Here is a 24,147-nt window from a genome sequence, read left to right on the forward strand (position 1 = left end):
CTCCCCGCCCAGGGACGTGTCACATTAGCAGCCTGAAATCAGTCACGGTGAGAGTACTTCCACCTCGTGAATTGGCAAGTGCTACAAATCGGAATTTTTTTCTTCCTAGAGGACCCGTTATCGAACGGACCAGCATGCTACTACATACAAAGATTCAGACTCTGCCAAGGGCTGGTAGGGAAGCAGGAGAGAAGGGAGTCGTGTTGTTTTTCTAGTGACGTAAGGACTCACATGAATGTGTACAGTTGACATTTTGACAGCATCTTCCCCTAGATACCCGCTAAGAGGAAACAAGAATCTTAGTCCTGAAATAGTTTTTCCTCAAGGAATCATGGTCATACAATAAAATGCCCAGGTTTTAAGAGTACAGCTTGGTGAGATTTCCCAAGGGCATCCACGTGTGTAATCACCACCCCAATGAAGATGAACGCGTCTCTACCCCCCAGAAAGTTCCTCATGCCTCTTTCCAGCCGTTCCTTCCCCATAGGCAGCCACTGTTCTGATTTTTATCTCCGCCGATTAATTTTGCCTGTTTAAGAACGTTATATAAATGGAACCATACAGCAGGTGTTCTTTCGTGTCTGGATTATTTCACTCAGAATAATGTTTTTGAGGCTCATCTGTGCCTTTGCCTGGTATCAATAGCTCTTTCCTTTGCAGGGCTGGATAGTCTCCCATTGAATGATACCATCTCTCTCTCTCTCTCTCTCTCTTTTTAAAGATTTTATTTATTTGAGAGAGAGAGAGTGAGAGCGAGAGAGAGCATGAGCTCCAGGGAGGAGGGACAGAGGGAGAGGGAGAAGCAGACTCCCTGCTGAGCAGGGAGCCAACAGGACCCTGGGATCATGACCTGAGCTGAAGGCAGCCACTTAACTGACTGAGCCACCCAGGCGCCCCTGAATGATACCATCTTAATCCCCAGATTCACCCAAAGCTCTGGACAAGGGCCCATTCATGTTTGACTTTTATGGATTGCAGCAGAAGAAACTTCTCCCCATCTCTTAGGACAAATAGATGTTGGCCATGAGAGATTCAGATAGACGCACCTTTCTCTACCGAGGGGAGAATGGTAGGGCAGAACACAAAGCAAGCAGGCATTTGATCCTTTGACACCAGGGTGAGCACGATGCTCAGCAAGATGCCACATCTCCCCATGGTGCAGAGGCCCTAACTCCCCTCTCCACACCTGCACATTTCTTTCTTTTTTTTTCTTTTTTTAAAGATTTTATTTATTTATCTGAGAGAGAGAGAGAGTGAGAAAGAGAGATCATGAGCAGGGGGTAAGGGTAGAGGGAGAAGCAGGCTCCCTGTGGAGCAGGGAGCCTGATGTGGGGCTTGATCCCAGGACCCTGGGATCCTGACCTGAGCCGAAGGCAGACGCTTCAGCGACTAAGCCCCCCAGGCACCCCTCCACTCCTGCACATTTCAGCCCAGCCTGTCTCCCATGTTTCTCTCAGAAGGCTTAGTGATTCCCCATGCCAATACATTCCTGGTGACCTGCACAATATGCCAGGATTCCTGAGATGATCAGTTATAATGTACCTTCTTTTGGCATAATTAGAACAAGAGGTGTTTCCTGAATTGGGTGGCTCTCTCTTAGCATGCTTCTCTGCTCCCCTAATTCAGAGAGTCCCCTTGGACAGGAACTGCTGGGCGGTTACCAGCTAGTGAGAGGCTCCTTACTCCTTGGGTGGAAGCAGTTCTACACCACAAGGTAACCAACCTGCTTTGCACAGAACCCCAGGGCTCCATGACAGAAGGAAGGCCAGTGTTCCCCACCCCCACCCAGAGTGAACAGAGTGAACAGAGACAGCAGCCAGAATGTTCTCACCCAGAACTAGTAAACAGGGAGCCTACATCTAGAATGAGCCCATCTTCTTTAAAGCAGAGTAAATTCTCCAATATCTCCAATTCTCCAGTATCTGCCTTACCCCTCCCCATGTGAGGCCTGAAATCTCATGCCGACCCTTAGCATCATCTCAAGTGCACTCCTAACCTGGTTAGTGTGATGTCAACCTAGTTGCAATAATGGGTACTTAGTATTTTGTATTCTCTTTTCATTGTAACAATAGTTCCCCACAAGACTCCAGGGATTGGTGGTTTATATACTTGGCAATTCTCAAGGTCTACAACAGTCTTATTCCTTGTTAATTTTTCTGCTGTTTATCCTACTTTGGGGAATATGGGTCTTCCTAAAGTTTTCATTCTGTAAGTGGTGCTACCATAATAACTTTGTGCAATTTTTTTTTTTTAAAGATTTTATTTATTTTTTGACAGAGACAGCGAGAGAGGGAACACAAGCAGGGGCAGTGGGAGAGGGAGAAGCAGGCTTCCTGCAGAGCAGGGAGCCCGATGCGGGGCTCGATTCCAGGACCCTGGGATCATGACCTGAGCCGAAGGCAGACGCTTAACGACTGAGCCACCCAGGCGCCCCTTTGTGCAATTTTTAAAAGTATTTTTGCTTATTCATTCGTTTTCTAGAAAACATTTAGTGGGTTTCTACCATGTGCCAGGCACTGTGCCAGCATGAATAGGACAGTCCTGCTCTCAAGGAATTTACAATCTAACAAGGGAGACAGACAAGAAAGCAGGCAGCCACAATACTGTGGTAAGTAATTGCAGATGGTAATGGGACCACAGGGGGCCACTAATCCAGCCCAGAGCTAACTGCTTTATAGTTCTAAGTACTATTAAGTACTTAAGTATAGCTCTAAGTACTATTTCTAGGTTGCTCAGCAGAGGGAATCCTGAGCAAGATTTTCTTTCATTCAGTCATTTCAATAAGTATACTTCTCATTTCTAAATGATCTGTTTGATTTCTTTTCAAATATTCCTGTTCTTTTTTCACACTGTCCTTTTCTCCAGTACTTCTTAGTCTTTATTTTTGCCTTCACTTGAAAATACATTTCCCCCCTTAAAGTCTCTTCCAGATTGCCTTATTACGTCAAGTTCCCAGGAGTATTAATCCTCCTGTTTTGCCCATTCACTTTCATGATGGGATGTGTTTTGAGTGGTTTGTAGTTTTTTTACTGTGAGGATTTTTCCTTCCTACTGGTGTCCCTGTGAGCCCTGGGTTGTGGAAATACAGTTATGGTGCAGTTTGCATTTGCTTCTGCTCAGATTCCTAGAGATATAATTGCTTTAGCTGATCTACTTTTACTTTAATTTCTTTGCTTAGGGAAATTGTTCAATCACTTAAAACCAATTTACTGAACATTTACTCTATGTATGTCCCCATAATCCCATATTCCGTGTGGAGGAAGATACAAAACAATGCAAGGCAGCTACATTGTAGACCACACAACACAAGGTAGCTGCCTTCCATGGAGCCTCAGACTCCAAGGAACAAATACACACAAAAAGTTAGGTGACCATGTAAGTAAGACAGAGTAAAAGGCCTAGCAGTGAACACCAGTCAAGTCCAGAAGGAAAAACAGGTGGAGAAAGATGGTGAGGAAAAGCCCAGAAAAGGAGGTTTAAGGTGAAGCAAGCTCGCCTCCCAGCCCACCCTGCCCCTACCACGCCCCATCCAGAAGCCTGACTTCTGGGTGGAGAGTGAGTGTGCTGTTGCAATGTTACTTGAGGCTGTGAATGAACTTGACTTTAAGGTTTCTTTAAGAAAGCTAAATCAGAATCCAGGCAAAAGGAAGTCATTTAAAGTGCTCCTGGGGGTTAGCGGTAGGTTTGATGAAGGTTGTGTTTGAAGAGGAAAACATGTAACTTGAAAGGACTAGAAAGCTTTGGAGTGATTGAGACCAGAACAAGCCTGGGTTAGAGAGCCCAAGGAAGGGAAGGGGGAAGATGGGCAGGATTTGGGGTGCCTGGGTGGCTCAGTCGTTAACCATCTGCCTTCAGCTCAGGTCATGATCCCAGGGTCCTGGGATCAAGCCTCACATCGGGCTCCCTGGTCAGCTGGAGCCTGCTTCTCCCTCTCCCACTCCCCCTGCTTGTGTTCCTGCTCTCGCTCTCTCTCTGACAAATAAATAAAATCTTTAAAAAAAAAAAAAAAAAAGGTGGGCAGGATTTGGATGTGGGCAGTGTATGGAGTATTTATTGTCAGGAGTGGCATGGGGGAGGAAGGGGCTTTTTAGGGGGAAAGGGAGGGAGTCAGGGTAGACTGCAGGAAACCTGGACCAGGTGGTCAGAAGGTAGACGTCTATTCTAAAGCCCTTTTTCCCAAAGAACACAGGATAAGTACCGGCAAAGGGAGCGGGTGCCCCACTGCTGTATCCTTGCAGACTCTGGGATACTCAATTTGTTCTGTATAAACGTTTATTGAGCACCTCCTCTGCCAGCAGGGCACTGTTCCAGGTGTTGTTGGGGGTGAGGGTGGGCACGGTTACAAGCAGGGACAGGGTACTTGCTGTAACAAATACCTTCTCCTCGCAGGGTTGTTACGAGGATCTTTTTTTTTTTTTTTTTTTAGGTAGCCTCCACACCCAGCACGGAACCCAGTGGGGCTGGAACTCACGACCCTGAGATTCAGACCTCAGCGGAGATCAGATCAAGAGTCAAGAGTCCCTGAGATTCAGACCTCAGCGGAGATCAAGAGTCAAGAGTAGGAGGCTTAACCAACTGAGGCACCCAGGGGCCCCTCCAGGATCATTCTTGAGTTAACCTGTTGAAAAGCACTTTAACATGCCTGGCATATAGTGAGCGTGATTTGAGGGCCAGTTATCATTGCTCATTTAAATATTAGACTTTCGATGCCTAGCACAGTGCCTGTGTATCCTCCCATTTAAAGACTGATTAAAACCCTCACCATGTAGTGAGGGAGATACGCAAATACTTTAGGACAAAACACTTTCCTAACCGTGGGCTCTAAGGAACGTTCGCGAAGGCTCAACTACAAAGGAGGGTGACCACAGTCGCTAAGGGGCTCCTAGATTTGGTTTAGCGGGGAGGATAAAGGCGTAAGACACGACTGGACAGCGCGGAGGAGCTCCGGCTGCGGGAAGAGGCCTTGCAGGCCGCAGGGCCTGGGCTCCGGGCCGCAAAGGGGCGGGCCCAGAACTGCGGAGAAAACTCACCAAGCCGGCGAGGGGGGCTTGGAAGCGCCTCAGGCCATATTGGGGGCGTCTGGCTGGCACAGCCGTCGAGCCCCGCCCCCGCCGCCTTCGGGGGGGGGTTCCCGGGGGAGCGCCCGGGCCGGCGGCAGCCTTCACACTCCCGGAACTCCCGGCCCGGGCCGCCCGCGACCACTGACGCCCGGGTTGCAACCCAGCCTTGGGTCAGGCCCCAATCCGGCCCGCGGGCCGCACCCGGCTCGTACCACCCTCCGCGCCACACACCCGCGCTCCCCCGCAGCCGCGAGTGGTGCGGCCCGGCCCCGCCCCCTGACGCCTGCTAGGGGCGGGGCGCCCTCCCGTCACGTGACGGGGAGTGACCTCGCCGCCCGGCGCCATGGGGGCTTCGGACCCGGAAGTGGCGCCCTGGGCTCGCGGCGGTGCCGCGGGGATGGCGGGAGCCGGAGCGGGAGCGGGAGCTCGCGGCGGAGCGGCGGCGGGGGTCGAGGCTCGGGCTCGCGATCCGCCGCCCGCGCACCGTGCACACCCGCGCCACCCTCGGCCTGCGGCACAGCCCTCCGCCCGCAGGATGGACGGCGGGTCCGGGGGCCTGGGCTCCGGGGACAACGCCCCGACCACCGAGGCTCTTTTCGTGGCGCTGGGCGCGGGCGTGACGGCGCTCAGCCACCCGCTGCTCTACGTGAAGCTGCTTATCCAGGTCGGGGGCCAGGGCGCCGCAGGGAGGTGGGGGCTGATGTGAAGGTGACAGGCCGAGATCTGGAGGAGGATGGGGGCGGGGAGTCTGTGGCGACGGATTTGGGGATAGGGGCGAGGACGGCAGGTTTGGTGGGCTGAAGGAGTCGGGGAGAAAGGAAGCGTTGAGGGGCTTGGGGGTGAAGGAAAGGGGGGGAAGGGGTAGAAGCGACAGATTTGGGAGAGGATGGAAGGAACAAGGAATTTGGTGGGTGCAGGGAAGGGGTCGAAGGAATGGAGAGAGGGGTTTGGAGGATGAAGGCGATGAACTTGGAATAGGAGGGAAGGGGCAGCATTTTAGGGCGAGTAAAGAAGTAACAGAATGGGGGAGGGGCGGGGAAGTTTTGGCGAATGGGCGGGGAGGAGGATTGGGGGCCAAGGCGGAGTATTTAGATGAAGAGCACATATTTAAACGCGGGTGGGGGGGGGGGTAGCAAGAGCTCTGGATTTGATAGAGATGGATTTAAAGCTGTTTGAGGGGACAAAGGACTGGAGGCCAGGGCCAAATATTTAGGAGAGAAGAAAGGGCATCAGACTCGGGGGGAGTGGGGGTGGGAAGGAGACGGTGGATTTAATGGTGAGGGAATTTGGTGGGAGAGGGCGAAGGCAAAGGATTTAGCAGGGGAGAGCTATGCGTTTGCAGGAGAAGGGGGCTCTAGATTTGATGGCGACGACAGATTTGATGGGAGGAGGTGGCAGGGTGACGCGTTTTGAGGGAGGGGAACAGATAGGGCGACGCAGTGGGGGAGAGGTGTGATGGCGATTTGTCTGGAGAGGGGACCGAGAAGGAGGAGACTTTTAGGGGGAAAGGGATGACGCATTTGGAAAAGAAAATGAAAGTCATAGTTGGGGTCGGGAGATGGGACTCGTAGTCCTTGTATGGGGGCGGGGGATGGGTTATGGAGTGTTGGAATTGGGCAGAAGGGGCAGTTGGGACATACAGTGGCGGGATAGGTAGAGGCTGGCAGAAACTGAGGCCAAGGTAGGGGTGACTCTGGAATGGAGCCATGCAGGGGCACTTGGCATATGGTGGTGGCCAGCAAGGCCTTGCAGATGAAGTGGGCTGCTTGAGAAAGGGAGACACTGAGCTGGAAGGAGGCCAGGTAGAAGGAGTGCATTTGGCAGAATTAGGTGGATGAGACTGAGAAGGGCACTGTTTAGATGGGGGTGGTTCCAGCCTGGACTGATAACTGAAGATTTCGCCTAGAATTTTCCAGTTTGGGGGGAGGATGGGGGGTGAAAATTGACACGGAGGCCAACCAAGATTTAAGGTTTGAATTGAAGCGAATGGACGCCAGATTTACTGTCTTTATAACTGGACCGAGAGAGTGGGAGATAAAGTTGGCATGGGAGCAGTTGAAATCTGGGGTCTGAGGAATGGGGCAGTAGATTTTTAGGTGTGACTGGGAATATGACAAGGAATGAAGAGATTCAGTCGGGGACATGAGGATGCCTGACTAGCATCTAATGGTGACTGAGATTTGGAAACGGCTGGTGGGGGAAGATTGAGACTGGCATTTGGTTGTGATTTGGGAGCAAGGGCTGCTTTACTTAGGGAATTAGGATTGTATTTTTAGCAGTAGAGATTACAGGTTTGGGAGAGAAGGTGGGCGCTTTGGAACTGATGTTACCTGAGAAGTAAGGGTATCAGGAGCTGAGTTTTTCATCTGACGGAGTGAGATTGGGTCAGGGCCTGGGTTTTTAGGGTGGCAGATAGGAGGGTCTGTGGGGTAGAGGATGCTGGAGTACATAAGGAATTGGTGGGAGCAGGGGGGCGTTTCATGTGAACAAAGTGAGAAGCGGCTTCATGGTGGATTTGGTGTACAGGTTTGAGAAGAGAATTGAAATACGAGTGATTTGAAGAGGGAATTGGGCATGATGGAGACCAAAGGGTGAAAAGAACTGGGTAGGTAAGGATGAGTGAGCCCAGTCCGGGTGACAGAGGTAGTCTGTCTGATCTGAACCCAACTGGTGCTGAGTGTAACGTGTTTTAGGGTGAAATCTTAATGTGTACAGCTTGGGTATCAGCCATAGTTTGCAAAAAGGCAGCTCCCAGTTTGGGGGGGCAGGTGGCAGGATTGGAGTGGCAGATTTGGGGGTTGGCTAGACCAAATGAACAAGAATGTGGGGCCTCCGATTGGGGTTCGTCCGAGTCAAGTTTCAGGAGTTGGAGATTTGAGGGTGGTGAACTGGCTCTGCCAGTGTCGGATGCAGGGCCGCAGCTCTGGCTGTGGGGGGACTGGGTTAACAACAGATTTGGGGGTGAAATAAGGTGCATGTGACTTGGGCACAAATCAGGGAAACTTGAGGATGAGGGGGATGGGGCTGAGATGTGTGCCTTTTATAACCCCAGGTGGAAGTTAAAAAAAATAGACTCAACAGATTTGGGGACTCTGGGGTGAAGGGACACAGCAGATTTAGAGGTGCGGGTGGAATGGCTAGGACTCCCAAATTGTGACTAGACTGAGTGAGACAGCAACAGAACAGTAGTAGCTCAGACTTGGAGTTGAGGCTGTAAAGAGAATACCGCCTATAGAAGTGAGAAATTAAAACTTAAGTCAGAACCTTCGAGCATTTATCCGAGAAAGGGAAAGGTCTAGAGGGGAAGGGCTAACAGCTTGGGTCAGCTGGCTCATCCCTTTCCCTCAACTCCCCTGGGCTAGAATTTTTTTTTTTTTTTAATAGAAGGTGGCCGTCATGGAGGGGGTTTCTTCATTGACAGTCAGTGATCAGTCGTGTAGCTCATCACATCCACAAGAGACAACCAGAGCTTTCAAAAACACTTGACTAAGGCGAAGAAGAGAAGAAATTGGACCAGGAAAACGCCAGAAGCATACCTAGTCCAGTTGTTAAGGCAGAGCTTCCCAGCCCTGCCATTTCTGCTCCCTGCTACATCCCAAAGGAGCTGCTCTGGTCCAGGGGCTTGGCTGGCTTCCTTTGAGGGACAGGGCTTGTGTCCTGGCCCCCTGCCCGGGAAGGGGACTTCTCGCACCCCACTTAGGAGATACCTTGCCTCCTGGCTGGCAGCAGAGTCTCTCTCCTCATCAGTTGGCAGCATAATAAATGGCCTCACCCCTCAGGAGAGACCCCCCCCCCCAAAGGGGTGTGGGTGGCTGTGTCTTCTCTCCTCCCCCATGAGTTTAACGGATACTATAATTATAACGAGCGTCTACACAGCAAGAATTACAATAGCCCTACAGAAACGAGGGGGTCATTCTGTCACAGGGATACGAAGTGATCAAGATTAGAACACAGATGAGGAATTGTTTGAGGAGCAACTGGTTTGCGCTGCCTGGGAGCGAGAGGGACAGATTTGTCGGCCTCTGCAGTGGGTGCAGTAAGGAACTTGAGTGTAGGGTGCACTCTGGGGTGGGTTACTTGGAGCCGAGCTGTCTGAAGTTCGGGACTGAGATGTGGGTGTGATGTGTTTGGGTGTTGGCACATTTGGGATTGAGAGTGGACTGAAATTTTAGCCCAGAGATGGGAATTACCTGAGATTTATTCTGAGGTGAGTGCAGGGTTCGAAGTACATAAAAGGGGGGGGTGGTTTCCCGCACTGGAAATGTCTGGAATTTGAAGGTGAGAATGTTGGGGGACAGGGTGACTTGGATTGTGGTAGGGGTCGGATCTGGGACTAGACGTTTCCATTGGTTGGGAGCTTGCATGATGCTGGTGGTTCTAGACTGCCGATGACATTTCTGGTATGTTTTTCCAAGGAAAACACCCAGCAGGAGCAGCGTTGGAATTTGTGGGCCGAAGAGGCAAAGGCCTGGGGGCATGAGCAGCCGTGAGCTGGATCAGCAGTAGAATCTGACCTTCCTTTTGTATTTGTTGATTCTGAAGGTGGGTCATGAGCCGATGCCCCCCACCATTGGGACCAATGTGCTGGGGAGGAAGGTCCTCTATCTGCCGAGCTTCTTCACCTATGGTGAGTCTGCTTCCCAGGCAGGAAGGCCCCCATGGACAAAAAAGAAGCGTCATCCGGGGAGCAGGCCCAGCTGGCCCCGGGGAACACACAGGGCAGGGCAGCGTGGCACCTGTGTCGTGCCGGCCAGGAGGAGGGGATCGAAGTGTCACCAGAAGCAGCAGGTTGCTGGGGTGGGAGCAGGTGGACAAGATGGCTTTGGTCCAGCTCTGCCGCCTGCGGTCTCCCGGACACCGGCCCCTGTCATCTCTGCCGCCCCAAGTTGTGCCTGGAAGTGGGGGTCCGAGGAGGTTTCCCTGTGCTTTTCGAGCAGTCCGGCCCTGTTGCCAGTTTTTCTGCTTTCCTGTTAACCTGGCGGCTTCCTGGGTTCCTCTCCTTCCTCCTCTTTCCCCTGTGTTCCCCAGGCGGTGGGCCCCACTGAGCATCTCCCCACACTGGGCACGAGCAGCCAGCCCCCGGGGCGTCGTGCTCTACCTCCGGCCTGCCCTGACCCGCCGCTCGGGCTCGGCAGACCGCCTCACTGCCCTGCGCTCCTGGTCGGCGAAGTCGTGGCAGCTTCTTCACCCAGGCCGTTCGTGCAAGCACCCCGCAGCCCCTGCCGTGGTCTGCTGGATGGAGGTCTCTCCCCAGAAGCCCACTGCCCCGGGGGAGCTCGCCCCATGCCACCTGAGCCGACCTGGCTGTGTCTTACTGCTCGTCCCCAGGCCCCCGGCTGGCTCAGGCCGTTCCAGTCCACCATCGCTGTCTCTCTCCCAGTGCCCACCCTCCCTGGACTTCTCCAAATGTACCCTTGCTGTCCACGTTCACAGCTGGGCTGATCCCCCTCAGGCTTCGTCCACTTCTTCTCTTTCTTTTTTTTTTTTTAAAGATTTTATTTATTTATTTGACAGAGAGAGACAGCGAGAGAGGGAACACAAGCAGGGGGAGTTGGAGAGGGAGAAGCAGGCTTCCCGCCGAGCAGGGAGCCCAATGTGGGGCTCGATCCCAGGACCCTGGGATCATGACCTGAGCCAAAAGCAGACGCTTAACGACTGAGCCACCCAGGCGCCCCCACTTCTTCTCTTCATACCTGTTTGGTCAGTCCAAAATACTCTCTGAAAATCTGCCAAATAACCTGGGGCTTTGCCTCCTGTCACCTTTTTTTCTTTTTTTTTTTTTAATTCCACACACTCTTGGCAGAATCTGACGTTGTGTTTCTCTTCCATTTTTGCCACCATGATGTTGAGTAGCCCGGGGCCAGGCCAAACATGTCATTTTGTGGGGAAATGTGTTTGTATTTGGTTTTATTTAGAAAAAGTCCGTGAAGGGGAGGGGGAGGTCACAGAGGTAGGCAGGCACCCAGACCATTGAACAGGGAAGCCAGTGTATAAAGGTGAAGCTGGGGTGGCGGGCTGTCAGCCCCTCCCTTGTGGCTTCTCTGCGTGCTCTAGCCACGTGAGGGGCCCCAGGTTAGAAGCCGGACTCTCTCCTCGTGTCACACAGTCCTTCCCAAAAGAACTCAGGGTAGAGGGGTCTTGACCCACATCTTGCTTCTTGCAAAGATGAGCCGAGTTCTGAGGTGCTCCTGCTCACCCCGTGTATATAAATGTTGTTTCAGTCCAGATATTATAAACAGATGGCTGTTGGGCGTGAGCGAGGGGACTCAGCTGTCTGTCTCCTGTCTAGACAACATCCACTCCTCTCCAGGTCATGATGAAAAGTGCCACAGCTGTCGTGACATTCTTTGGTGTAACAGAGAGTTTTGCAGGGACTGCAGAGAAACCATGGAATGACAGAGCCCCTGGCTGGCTGTGGGACCCTTTGGGCCCACAGAGGCCCCCGTAGGGATTTTTGCATACCTTTCTCTGCTCTCACTTATTCATAAATCACCTCTGAGATGAGGAGAAATAGGGGTGCTTACTCCTTTTTTTTACTGGTGGGCAAATCGGGTAGAAAGAGGCTAAGTGACTCAGCGGCGTTCGCACTGAGGCTTTACCCCGCCTGCATCTCTTTGTTGCCTGGAGCCCCCCTCCCCCAAAATAAACCTTCCTCCTGCCTGTTCACTCTGTGAAGCGGGGCACCCTGCCACGGCATCCAGTGTCCGGTCCCCTCCTATTCCTCTCTTTCCAGCCCCACCCCCATCTCAGAAAGCCAAATATGCAGGGAACAGGTGCTCTCGGGCCCCAAGGCGAGCCTGTTCCAGCAGTGACATTGAATTTGCTGGGTTGGCAGACAGGTTGCTTTGGAGAGAAAGGCTCTTTTGCTGGTTCCTGCCACTGGGTGGTGCTAAGGAGCTGAAGTCGGGTCTGGAAGGGGCGCTCAGGGGCCGAGAGAAAGTTCTGCTAGCTTCTAGTTATGCGGGTTTATAAGAACACATCAGCTTCTTTTTTTTTATTACTATGTTACGTTAATCACCATACATTACATCGTTAGTTTTTGATGTAGTGTTCCATGATTCATTGTTTGCATATAACGCCCAGTGCTCCATGCAGAACGTGCCCTCTTTAGTACCCGTTGCCAGGCTAACCCATCCTCCCACCCCCCTCCCCTCTAGAACCCTCAGTTTGTTTTTCAGAGTCCGTCTCTCTCATGAGAACACATCACCTTCTTGAACATAGGTTAAAAGGTTTCATTTGAGCACCTGGCTGGCTCAGTTGGTAAAGCATGTGACTCTTGATCTTGGGGTTCTAAGTTCGAGCCCCACATTGGGTGTAGTGGGTACTTAATAAAATCTTCAGGGGTGCCTGGGTGGCTCAGTTGGTTAAGCTTCCGACTTTTGGTTTTGGCTCAGGTCCTGATCTCAGGGTCTAGGATCCAGCCCCACACTGGGCTCCGTGCTCGGCATAGAGTGTGCTTGTCCCTCTTCTTCTGCTCCCGATCCCCCCACGTGCAAGCGCTCTGTCTCTCTCTCGCTCTCTCAAATAAAAAAATAAATAAAAATCTTTTAAAAAAATAATGAAACATTAAGAGAAGTATCCTTTTAGAGGCCCTAATGAAAAAATACTGGGGCACCTGGGTGGCTCAGTCAGTTGAGCCTCAGACTCTTGATTTTGGCTCAGGTCCTGGTCTCAGGGCCATGAGATGGAGCCCCACTTCAGGCTCTGCGCGGAGTGTGGAGTCCACTTGAGATTCTCTCTCTCCCTCCTTCTCTGCCCCCCTCCTGCTCACATGCACACATGTTAGAATGCTGGCGCGCACTCTCTCTCTTTCTCTTTCTCTCCAAGAAAGAAAGAAATCTTGAAAAGAAAAAGAAAGAAAAAAACACTCATTCAGGTAGGGTCTAGCTTCCCTGGCTGCTTATGTTTTTTCTCTAGAATAGTTCACCGGTGCCCGTTTTGGTTACTTCTCCACTAGTTATGTCGCCCCCTCCCAACCCCCACCCCCTGCTGTGATTCATAAATGCTAATGGGTACCAGGTGGGAGCCTGGGTGCAGCACAGTGACAGTATGAGGGTGGCCCTCTCCGTGGTGTGCTTAGGGGATGCCCTTGAGCCTTTCTTCCTTTTTCCCTTTTTTCCTCCCTTAGGTTCCAAACTTTATCGTTGCCTGTGAGCACTCTCTTCCTTTTTCCTTTTTTTCTTGCCCCCAAGGAAAACATTTTTTAAAAAATTATTTTTCCAACGTGGGGCTGGAACACACAACCCCAAGATCAAGCGTTGAATGCTCCTCTGACCGAGCCAGCCAGGCGCCCCAAGAAAAGCATTTTTTATAAGCGGCAGAATTGGTTTCGGGGTTGTAGCACTGAAGTTGCTGAGTTGAAAAACTGTAGCTGAGCTTGCCAAATATTTCTGCAAAGTTAAAATTCGTGAATTTGTTGGTCGAAAATACATTTTGAAGGTTTTACACAAAGAAATGGGCTAGAGAAGACTTTGGCGTTGGGACCCGATCGCTTCTGGGGTTTTGGATAGATAGCCGCCCCTTCCGTGACTGAGGGACAGGCCGCATCTGGTCTGGGAGTGAGTGTGACCCGGGATGGGTATGTCTGGGCCGGGCGTGACACGGCCACCTCTGCTTTCTTATAGCCAAGTACATCGTGCAGGTGGATGGGAAGATAGGGCTCTTCCGAGGCCTGAGCCCCCGACTGATGTCCAACGCCCTCTCCACGGTGACTCGGGGCAGTATGAAGAAGGTGAGCCTGGGGCGAAGCCAGGAGCCGTTCTCTGAAGTTCCCCCAAGCTCCCTGCCAGCCCCAGAGACAGCCGTGGGCGCTGGTCCATTTCTCCTTTCCCCGGCTACACCTCGCACCGTAGCCGGGCTCTAAACCCTGGTGGCCGCACACCGCATCTCCTTGATTGGGAACGGTCCTGCCCCATAGTCCTCCCGCTTGCCCACAACTGTGACACCAGGCAGGCAGGGGCTCCCCGCCAACCCCCGAGCTCCAGGCCTGAGGTTACCGAGGTGGACCCAGCTATAGGGAAAATAGTAGGAGCTGGTTCCTGCCGTCCCTGTCCCTTCAGTGTGACATTTAAGAGGCATAGCTGTACTTTGCTTTTGGCCCTTTTTTGTTTTTTGCTTTTGTTTTTTTAATTAAGCTTGACGCCAGTATGGGCTCGAGCTCGAACTCAAAACCCTGAGGTCGAGAGTCGCATGCCGTAGGACAGAGCCAGCCAGGTGCCTCACTCCTTTGTTTTTTGTACCTCAGGTTTTCCCTCCGGATGAGATCGAACAGGTTTCCAACAAGGATGACATGAAGACTTCTCTGAGGAAAGTAGTGAAGGAGGTGGGTATCTGGAGTTGGGAGAGGGAGAGGCCCTGGGAGGGGAGTCTGATTATTTCTCACGGCCGAGTCGGCCGGGCCATTGAAGAGACACAGGTTTGGCTCCTCGTGTGTGCGTGGCTAGGGTGGGACACGGAAGGAGTCCTGTAAGGACGCTGTAAGGAATACCACAAAGCCTCTCGGCCATTGTGGGGCCTAGTGCAAGACTCAGCAGCACTCCTGGGTGGAGGGGATGGGGGGGTGGCTGACAAGTGGGGTGATCCCAGGTCGACTGACCCCTCTGGGGGCTGTGGGATCCCAGTTTTTCCCCTGTAAGAGCTTGTGGTTCCCCTTGAGTGCCAGTCCCGAGAGAGGGCAGGCCGAGTCCCCACCCTCTGCTCTCTTCCAGACCTCCTACGAGATGATGATGCAGTGTGTGTCCCGCATGCTGGCCCACCCCCTGCATGGTGAGCCACCCCACTGGACACGGCTTCTCAGCTGTGGGGTAACCCCTCGCGGACCGAAGCCGGGCGGTGCTAGATCACCGGGAAGTATAGTCGGGTGGGGGTCCTCCGCTGGAACTGCGCTGAGGAGAAGTTGGTGGGGAGTCCTGTCTGGAGGGAACCGGGGCCCTTCCCAGGCAGAAGAAACAGGATGCCGTGGTCACGGGGTGTGACAGAGAATCCCTGAGGCCCTCCTCCCCCTCCTGCGCTGACACAGGCCACGTGCGGTTTCCACGGCAGTGGGGACCCCACCGCTGGGTTGCCAAGGGCTTTGGCCACCGTGTCACCCTTGTGTGTTTCTTTTTCCTCAGTCATCTCAATGCGCTGCATGGTCCAATTTGTGGGACGGGAGGCCAAGTACAGGTGGGTAATTCTTCCAGAACTGGCAGGAGTGGCCCTGTCACCACTCAAGAGTCTGCCAGGACAGGCCACGCTGGGGTCAGGTGCTGTCCCTCTTCTGCCCTCGTTCTGATGTGCTAGTGTCCGAGGAACATGGCAGGGGCATTTGCTCCTCTCCGTCGCCCATCCAGGGCTGCCCTGGCTGATCCCGGCGGCCCTGCCGTGGGGGTGAGTGAGAGCAGAGTTGGCTCGGATTGTGCCCCTTGGGACTGAGCTAGGGTTCCATCCTGGACCCCCTAGTTATGCCCTAACCATTTAGCTCGTTCCATTTTCTGTTACGAGGCTGTCCCCTCTGCGGGTGTGGGCCTGTCCCCTCGGTTGTTCACCACATACTTCCCCAGCCTCTGCCGTGCCCGGCCCTGAGCTGGGAGCTGTGGGGACATAGCTGTGGGGCTACAACCCTCCCCCGTGGCAGTTACGCCCTCCCTGCCCCTACGAAGCTCAGTGCAGGACAGCAGGCGGCATGTGGCAGGAGGACAGTCTCTGGGACCCTTCCTAAGACTCAGTTCCTGGCTTCCATTTTCTGCAGCTGTCCTGTGGGACCACTGCCCCAGGGAGCTCCAGTGCCATGGCCTCATTTTGGGTTCACTAATGGGAAGTTGGCCCATTCTCCTAAACTGAAACGTGATGTTGGTCGACAGGACCGGGAGGGGATGATCTGGCTCAGAGCCCCAGTGGGCCACGCCACTGTTAAAGAAGAAGGGCTGTGGGGCCTGGCAGGGCTGGGTGCCTTAGGAGCGGCGCTAGCCAGGGCTTTGGCTCCCACCGTCTCCATCTTTCTTTTAGGTTTCCTCTGCCACCTAGGCTTTGGAGGAACTCCATGTAGGACGGGCCACTTGGCATCACGAGCCACAAGTCCCAGAGATTGCTCTTGAGCCTCCTTTGCATTTCATACCTAAGGCACCAGCCTGTCCTTTGATCTCTGAGCTGCTGGGGAGGGCCGGGTGCTTTTGCCCAGGCTGCATCGGGCTGTCTGGTGCCAGGGTCTCCTGCAGGGCTCCGTTTTCCTTCTCTGCCCTCTGGGCAGGTGGGTTCCCCCCCCACTACCACCCCTCCTGCTCTCCCGCTGTCGGGCATGCAGGCTACTCTGCTGGAAGGTTACTCCAGAGAGAAGCACTAGGGCCAGGCAGGAGAGAGCCCTGTTGTCTTTGGAGTAGCCCACACTGGAAGGCTAATGCCCAAATTCCAGATCCCCAGAAAGCAGCAGTAGGGAACTGCTGGGCTTCTGTCCTGGGGGTGAGTGGGTTTCCTGTCTCCATGAACTGTGTAAACACCCCTCACCCCCAAATAAGAGCTCTCTCATCTTTTTTTTTTTTTTTTTTTTAAGATTTTATTTATTTATGAGAGAGAGAGAATGAGAGAGAGAGCACATGAGACGGGGGGAGGGTCAGAGGGAGAAGCAGACTCCCTGCCGAGCAGGGAGCCCGATGCGGGACTCGATCCAGGGACTCCAGGATCATGACCTGAGCCGAAGGCAGTTGCTTAACCAACTGAGCCACCAGGCGCCCTCTCTCATCTTCTGTACTTGGGTTCTCCCTGGTAACGGAGAATATCCCCTCCCCATCCCCGCCAGGACTAGACGGCTCAGAGCAAGGATGGTGGGCTCTCCTCCACACCGGGGGCTGGGCTTCTCCAAGGTGACCGGGGGACCTCATTTCCCTGTCTTCCCTCTTCACAGTGGTGTGCTGAGCTCCATTGGGAAGATTTTCAAAGAGGAGGGGCTGCTGGGATTCTTTGTGTACGTGAGTTTCTATACCCCGTAGCTGGCCACGTGGCACAGCTCTACTAACAGACACGTTCTCGACCTCTCAGGCCGTAGCTGCGGGCTCACACTAACCCCGGGGTCTGCCCCTCCCACGTAGCTGCATCCGGCTCCGTGGAGCTCCGTGGCACGTGTGAGCCGCGGATGACCGGGACCAAAGCTGCTCGGCCCTTTGCAGATCACGGCTCACACAGACATGGTCCCATTTGTTCAGCACATGGGGGAGACGGCCTGACTGGCCCCTTCGCCTGACACTCCCTTGGCCCTGGGGTTGGGAGTGGGCTGATCTTCCTAAGCCAGGGCACTCTGTTTAACATGGCGGGTGTTGCACAGAACAATCTGGATCTCTGGCTTCTCCTAAAAGGTCAAGACACCGTTCTGCTGGGCCTGTGTTTGTGCAGAGCGGTCCGTGGCAGGGGCCCATCACCTCCCGAGACTCACAGACCCCTGCCCTCCTGGGTGTCTCCCACCCACCTTACGTCACCTGGAACACAGAAAGCTTATACTGAAAAGACTGCGTCCGGATACAAGCAGACCCCAAAGCCACTCCCGACAGCTTGCTGTTGTTTTTGCCTTGTTAAGGTCTGGGCAGTGACAGACACGCTGATAGGTACATTACATACTGGATAATGGCGTTCTCTGTTCATTCCCTGTGGTTTTGTAGTTGGTCAGGGGTGTTTATTTAGGATCTCACTTAACCAAGAAATGACCATGTAGGTGCACGTGTGTGTATGGACATATCTACTAGATGGTTCTCACCGGGAGGGGATTTTTGCCCCCAGGGAACACTCGAAATGTCTGGAGACATCTTTTGGTTGTCACGGTTGGCAGCTAGTGGGGAGAGGCCAGGGGGGCTGCTAAGGATCCTGCAGTGCAGGGGTCAGCCCCCCGCAGCGAGGCACTGACCGGTCCTCCGTGTCGGGAGTGCCGGGATTCCAAACCTTGATTAATACACGCACACACACACGAACTCACACTCAATGTATTCATGCATATATATGCGTACATACACATATGTATAAATATACAGGGATAAGTATTTGCTCGTGTGACGGGTACTTCAGACCATAAAATGACGAGTCACCACATCTCGCAGTTTTCATGCTCATTGTGTAGAGTCCTCTTCCCGGGTGTGAAGAGATTCTGACACAGCACATGCCTACCCGTCGGGTTCTGTTCGTCACATATTTGCGGCCTGGGTGACACCTGTATGGGTTACAACACCGAGAGGGCACCAGAGTGTGTGTGAGGGGTTAATCTGAGCACAGGTGGACGCATCAAGATTGGAGATTGCATTCGTGAAGTTTCAATTTCTTCATATCCCTTATCACCTAGATGGGTTGCATATATTCTTTTGAGCTCTTCAGGTATTTTCAAATAAGAGTTTCACAGATTTCAGAAATCTCTGCCACCCCTCCCAAGAGATAGCCACTCTTCTCCTGGAGAGTTTTCTAAGTCGCTCCATATCTAAACAAGCAAATAAACACATTAAAAGAAACACCAGTAGCACATGGGACCCACTGATCTCAGGCTGGCTTTTTGCCTGTATTTTCGGGACCTTCCATAGCAGTGTGGAGGGCTGTTTCTTCTGAAGGCCATCACTTTAACAGTCAGCCTTCCTTGCAAAAGCTTGTATGGAATGTCTTCAGTGGAACATTCTAAGGATGAAGACGACAGATGCGTCAAGCGAAGTGTTTTGTGAGAGTGGATCAGGTGAAGAGGCCAGGAGAAAACTGTAACTGTGTAGACCCTGTTTCATAATCTGCATGTGAAAATCCCAGATTTAGCGACATTCACGTTTTGAGGTCTGGCGTCTGGTTTGAAAACCACTTGTGAAACCAGAAACTAATTTGTGGCATCAGATGTGGCCTGTGACAACCCCCCACGGAGAAGAGGACACGGCCTTCCTGGTGTGGATAGCTGCAGGTCCACGTGGCCCCTCGCAGGCTTTTGTCCTGAGGCTGTACCTTGGATATGCTGACGTTTTGAGCTTGGAACATCCCTGCCTCCTTCCTGGGCATGGAGCCCCCAAGAAATGGTCCCCTCCCTCCCCCTGCTCATCTTTGCTCACCTTGTTTTTTAGCGGCTTAATCCCTCACCTCCTGGGAGATGTGGTTTTCTTGTGGGGCTGTAACCTGCTGGCCCACTTCATCAATGCCTACCTGGTGGATGACAGCGTGAGTGACACCCCAGGGGGGCTGGGAAACGACCAGAATCCAGGTTCCCAGGTTGGTTGGAACAAGGACTTGTCAATCTTTCCGTGTACTGCTGCTATGCAGGGTCTGGGGCAGACTCAGGACCCTGGGATCCTTAGCACCAGGCCCTGAGGGCTAGAGAGGGTCTCTGGGGAGTGGTCTAAGAGGACCCCCCTTTTTTTAAGATTTATTTATTTTAGAGAGCATGAGCTGGGGGAGGGGCAGAGGGAGAAAGAGTCCCAAGCAGACTCCCTGCTGAGCTTGGAGCCCGACACGGGGCTCAGTTCCCAGGACACTGAGATCATGGCCTGAGCTGAAGTCAAGAGTCGGAGGCTTAGCTGACTGAGCCACCCAGCACCCCCTTAAAGGACCTTTTGTCCTGGGGTTAGCTTTGCCTCTGGGGAGAGTGGGCTCAAGAGAGAGGAGATTCAAGATCCGTAACCAGACCTGGAGGAGTTCATGGAATGCCCGTCCTCGGGCAGCTTCAGAAATAAAACAGACCCCAGCTTATCCGAGGCAATGACCCAACGATGAATCAGGAAACCAGGACACAGACTAGCTAATAACCCTTTTACTTTTGCTTAATGTTTTAAGCTTTTTAGAACCCTTATGTGAACATTATGACATTTGATCCCAACAGCACCCCAATTGTGAAGGGAACGGTGTAGGTGTAATTTTACTGGTAAAGAAGTTGAGACCCAGAGATCGAAGGCTCTCCCGAGGGACTGGGCTAGGAATCAACAGGGCTAGGACTAGGTCTTCCCCTGTATTGGGCCGAGGGCGCTTCCCCCGCCTTGAGGCTTTTTAGGTCGCCTGGCAAGGGTCCAATGCAGGCGCACCCCACTATTTTTGTTAGCAGTGGTCTGCACAGACCTCAGCAGGCTGGGTCAGGCACGAGGAGGCGTTGGTCCTTCTAAAAGGTCCTTGTTTAAGAAAGGTGTCTAGGGACCTGATGGGTTGACTGGTTCAGCCTGAAACAGGATGAGTTGGGGAGCAGTGATGGGCAGGGGATTCCTGGTAGCCAGACATTCTAACAGTGGGATTGCAGGCCCAGGAGGATAGGGGGGCGGGGACCTGCCTGTCAGAATCACCTCGGGGGGTGGGGTGGGGGCTCATAGTCTGCCTCCGTCTGTGTCTGGGCATGTGTCTGCGTGGTGAAGAATGTCCCACCCCAGCTAAGAGCCTCTGCTCAGAGGGAGATCGGGTCTGGCCATTTGACTTGGGTAGGTGAGTCCTATTGGCCTTTCAGTGTAAGCAAATTCAGGTGGTTCCTTAGAGACCAGCTCTCCCACGTATCCCGGGCCCTGCCCTTTCTTGGGGCCTCGTGGATGGGGGAGCTGCTGCTGTCGCACGCACAGCAAGCCTGTGACGCTGGCGGTGGGGTGTCCCACAGCTGATTGGCTTTTTCCAGCTTTATGGAAAGGGGTTTTCAAGTGCTCTTCTGTGTGTGGCTTAAAGGCTAAGACGAGGCTGCCATTCACGCAGAGGGCTGGGCAAGCCTCCATCCAAGGTGACAGGGTAGCCACCTGTTAGGATGGCCATGCCGCTGGAAGCTGAGGGACAGGGAGTTCCCCCTTCCTGGCGAGGGGCTCTCTTCTGGGCAACGTAGAGTCCAGATCTTGGGAGTCCAAGGGGGATGAGAGCTTGGTAAGGTAGCGGGGTGGCAGTAAGCTTAGAGTTTCCCCTCACCTTTGGCTGCAGGACCAGGATTCTGTGTCTGGGGAGTTGCGGTGGGTGTCCGTCTTCCCGTTAAGCAAGCACTTACTGAGCACCGTGTGCCAAGCCCTGGACACTGATCAAGGCAGACACGGGCCAGACTCTTGGAACTCACAGCTCGGTGGGGCACACAGGCCGGCAGCTCCTCACCGTCCCTGGCTGAGTCTCGGAAGTCCCGTTAGGCCTCTCCCCCCACTTCCGCCTCCCAGGGCTTCTCTTGGCTCTGGCTCAAGGCCACAGAAGCCGCTGGCAGGCCCTAGGAGGGAACGCAGTATACGCAGCAATGTGAGGGGACCTGAGCCCAGAGGGGGTGTGAGGCCAGTGTACGGGGTGAGGCTGGGGGCCCGCAGACCGGGCAGCATGGGGGCAAGGGTGCTTATCTGAAGGGCAGCCCGAGGTATCTGTAGCAAACTAGTCTTCCTTTCTGTCTCCAGTTCAGCCAGGCCCTGGCCATCCGGAGCTACACCAAATTTGTGATGGGGGTAAGTCACGCTGGCTCAGCTAGCTGCCCTTTCTGCGGCCCTGTGGGCCTGGGTGGGGCCTGGGCGGCCAGCTCTCGCGGTGGCTGGAGGCACGCCTGGGTGTTGGGTGTTGGCACGGCATGCCCTCGCTCCCCGTCGGGACCGGTGGTGGTGAGGTCACTGCCGCTCAGGTCTCCCTGGGTTTCAGATTGCAGTGAGCATGCTGACCTACCCCTTCCTGCTGGTTGGTGACCTCATGGCTGTGAACAACTGCGGGTAGGTGTGCAGCCCTCCCCCCAGGCACCCTGCCAGGGCTGTCGGGGCCGGGGGGGTCTAGCTCAGCCTGTCCAGTGCTCTGCTTTCTCCCGCCTGGTCTGTGTGTAGGCTCACCACCCCCGACCGCCAGGTACCCTAGCATCTTCTGGGATTCACCGCGCCCCTCTGGGCTGCATCCGTGATTCGGGATGTGGGTGGTGGCAGCTCCAAGCCATTCTTTGAGATCGCCTTTGCCTTGGCTGAGCCATCTCCCATCGTTCAGTGGGTCTGACATGCTCTCCTTCCTGGGCAGGCTGCAGGCCGGGCTGCCCCCGTACTCCCCTGTGTTCAAGTCTTGGATCCACTGCTGGAAATACCTGAGCGTGCAGGTAAGCAAGCTCCCAACAGAGAAGGTCCCCCACCCCCCCATTCTTCCCCCACACCAATCAGGTCAGATGGTTTTGTGGGCTTTATATTGAGTGGAAAGATGAGAGATTGTCATGGGATCCAATTGTCGTAGGGAGGATAAAGAGAATATAGACTCCTGGTTTAAGGCATTTTCATTAAATTTTCATTTTATTTTAGAAAGGACGTGAGGTCGCTAGATCTGAATTTACTTACAGATTTTATAGTAGACACAGTCTCCTTTTCTTCTTCAACTCTTAAAAGACTCGTAGAAGGAGGACTCTGAGGGAGCCCACGGAGTAGGTGGTGAAGCCCAAGATCTTAGTCCTTGAGTAACACAGCTGAAAACACGGTGGCCGCCGTGTCCAAGGCCGACCCCTCCCTTCCGCAAGACATCCCGATGCCCTCAGGAGAACCTGAGGCTTGAGCTGGGCCACGTGGCAAGGGTGCCAGTCTCGGGATTTCGTGTTCTTGGCCCAAGCACCCTCCTGTTGGCCTGGAGCTCTTGGGCGCGGAGGTCAAGGATCCAGGCCTCTGGCCCAGGGCAGATCCTTGCCTTTGCCTAGCCGTGGTTCCCCTCGGAGTAGAGCGGGGCAGTGGTCTAGGGAGGAGCCAGCACACAGACAGGCCTCAGGGCTGAGAAGAGGACAGATGAGAGGGAAGCAAGGGGGGGCGAGAGGCAGACCCCGTTCTTCCCAGTGGCTCCAGTCAGGTCTGCGTGCTTCATATCCCATGGGCGTTAGGGAGTCCCAGAAGTCTCTGAAGCCAGAAGGGCGACGAGTGTCCTCTTTGGGGGTTCCCTACTGGGGAGCCCCAGCGACACTGGACACCCTGTGACGGGAAGCGAACTGCTCCCTGGTGCTTCAGCGCAGGGCATATTCTGACCTTGCCCTCTAAGACTGCCAGCCGACGCCCTCCACCCCTGACCCTAGGGTCTCTGCGCCGCTGACCCCTCCTTTGCCTCATGCTGGCCTTGCTCTGGGGCGGGACGGGAAGGATGGCCTCCCCAGTCACTGACCTGCCCATTCCTTCCAATCCAGGGCCAGCTTTTCCGCGGCTCCAGCTTGCTTTTCCGCCGGGTGTCATCAGGATCGTGCTTTGCCCTGGAGTAACCTGAATCCCCTGAAAAAAACACCGTGTCTCAGCCTCGCCACCGCGGGTGGGGCCTGATCACCTCGGGCACCTGTCAGATGAGTCCAGCCCGGCCAGCGAGGCTTCAGTTTCCATATTTGCCGTGTGTCTGTCCAGCAGTGGGGGTCGGGTCGGGGGGAGGCTGCACCCAGTGGATGGGTTACCTGTTAGACCTGGGGAAGGTGGGGTGGGGCTAGGGAACTGGGGCAGAACCGCCTTCCTTCACAGATTTGCCGAGTCTGTCCTATGCAAGGGCCAGAGAATGGCTCGTGGAGGCCCAGGTAGGATGGGAAAAGGCTCACGGAGTCAGATCGCCCCCCCACCCATCCCCCACCGCAGTCAGCCCCAGCCGTCATCCTGCAGCTCAGCTGGGAGCCTGCTCTCCTGCTTTGTAAATAGGGCATGGTCCCCTCGCCCGAGGCCACCGGCATGAGCAGGCCTGTGCTAGGAAGCTCTTGCTGGTGCTGCCCTCGTGTTCCTCAACACTACTCCTCAGACACAAAGGCGGCACCTTCTGAACGCGAAATCACGTGACTGCTCCGAATGTGTCTCCCTCATCACATGCTCGTGGGTTTCGTGGTGAGGCTTTACGTGCAGGATCTGGTTCCCTGCGCGGTTGTGAACACCCGGAAGTTAGGCAGGCCAGTGTCTCTCGTACTGTTCGGTTTAAAAGTTCCCGATAAGATCTGACCTTGTCTCCCTCAAATAAATGTATTGGTGGTGATTTGGAGTTTTGTGGGGAGCGTGTTATTTTTATGGACGTAGCAGCTATCCGCAGGGTCCTCCTCAGCCCTCCGTGTTTGTGTGAGAAGGGGTCAGGGGCGGCTCAGCCTGGGGATGACAAGTGCCGGGCCTTGGTGTAGACCAGCGGCGGGGGAGGCCGGTGGATGATCTTGTGAATTACACAAGGTCAAGATGCCAGCTCACGAAGCCACGGCTAGGGCATGGGCCTACGAACAGGA

General features: G+C 54.0%; 1 protein-coding gene across 1 annotated transcript; it reads left to right on the top strand.

The window, feature by feature from the left end:
* The first annotated feature begins 5,388 nt into the window (after positions 1-5,388).
* Positions 5,389-23,915, top strand: MTCH1 (mitochondrial carrier 1). Its single transcript, XM_032409910.1, has 12 exons — positions 5,389-5,724; positions 9,603-9,687; positions 13,685-13,791; positions 14,305-14,382; positions 14,768-14,825; positions 15,173-15,224; positions 16,939-16,998; positions 19,106-19,250; positions 21,368-21,415; positions 21,603-21,670; positions 21,963-22,038; positions 23,095-23,915. The coding sequence occupies exons 1-12, from the start codon at positions 5,404-5,406 to the stop codon at positions 23,164-23,166; spliced, it is 1,170 nt and encodes a 389-aa protein (XP_032265801.1). The 5' UTR covers positions 5,389-5,403; the 3' UTR covers positions 23,167-23,915.
* The last annotated feature ends 232 nt before the right edge of the window (positions 23,916-24,147 follow it).

The sequence above is a fragment of the Phoca vitulina genome, unplaced genomic scaffold (assembly GCF_004348235.1).
Source record: "Phoca vitulina isolate PV1807 unplaced genomic scaffold, GSC_HSeal_1.0 scaffold11, whole genome shotgun sequence".
Lineage (NCBI taxonomy): Eukaryota > Metazoa > Chordata > Mammalia > Carnivora > Phocidae > Phoca > Phoca vitulina.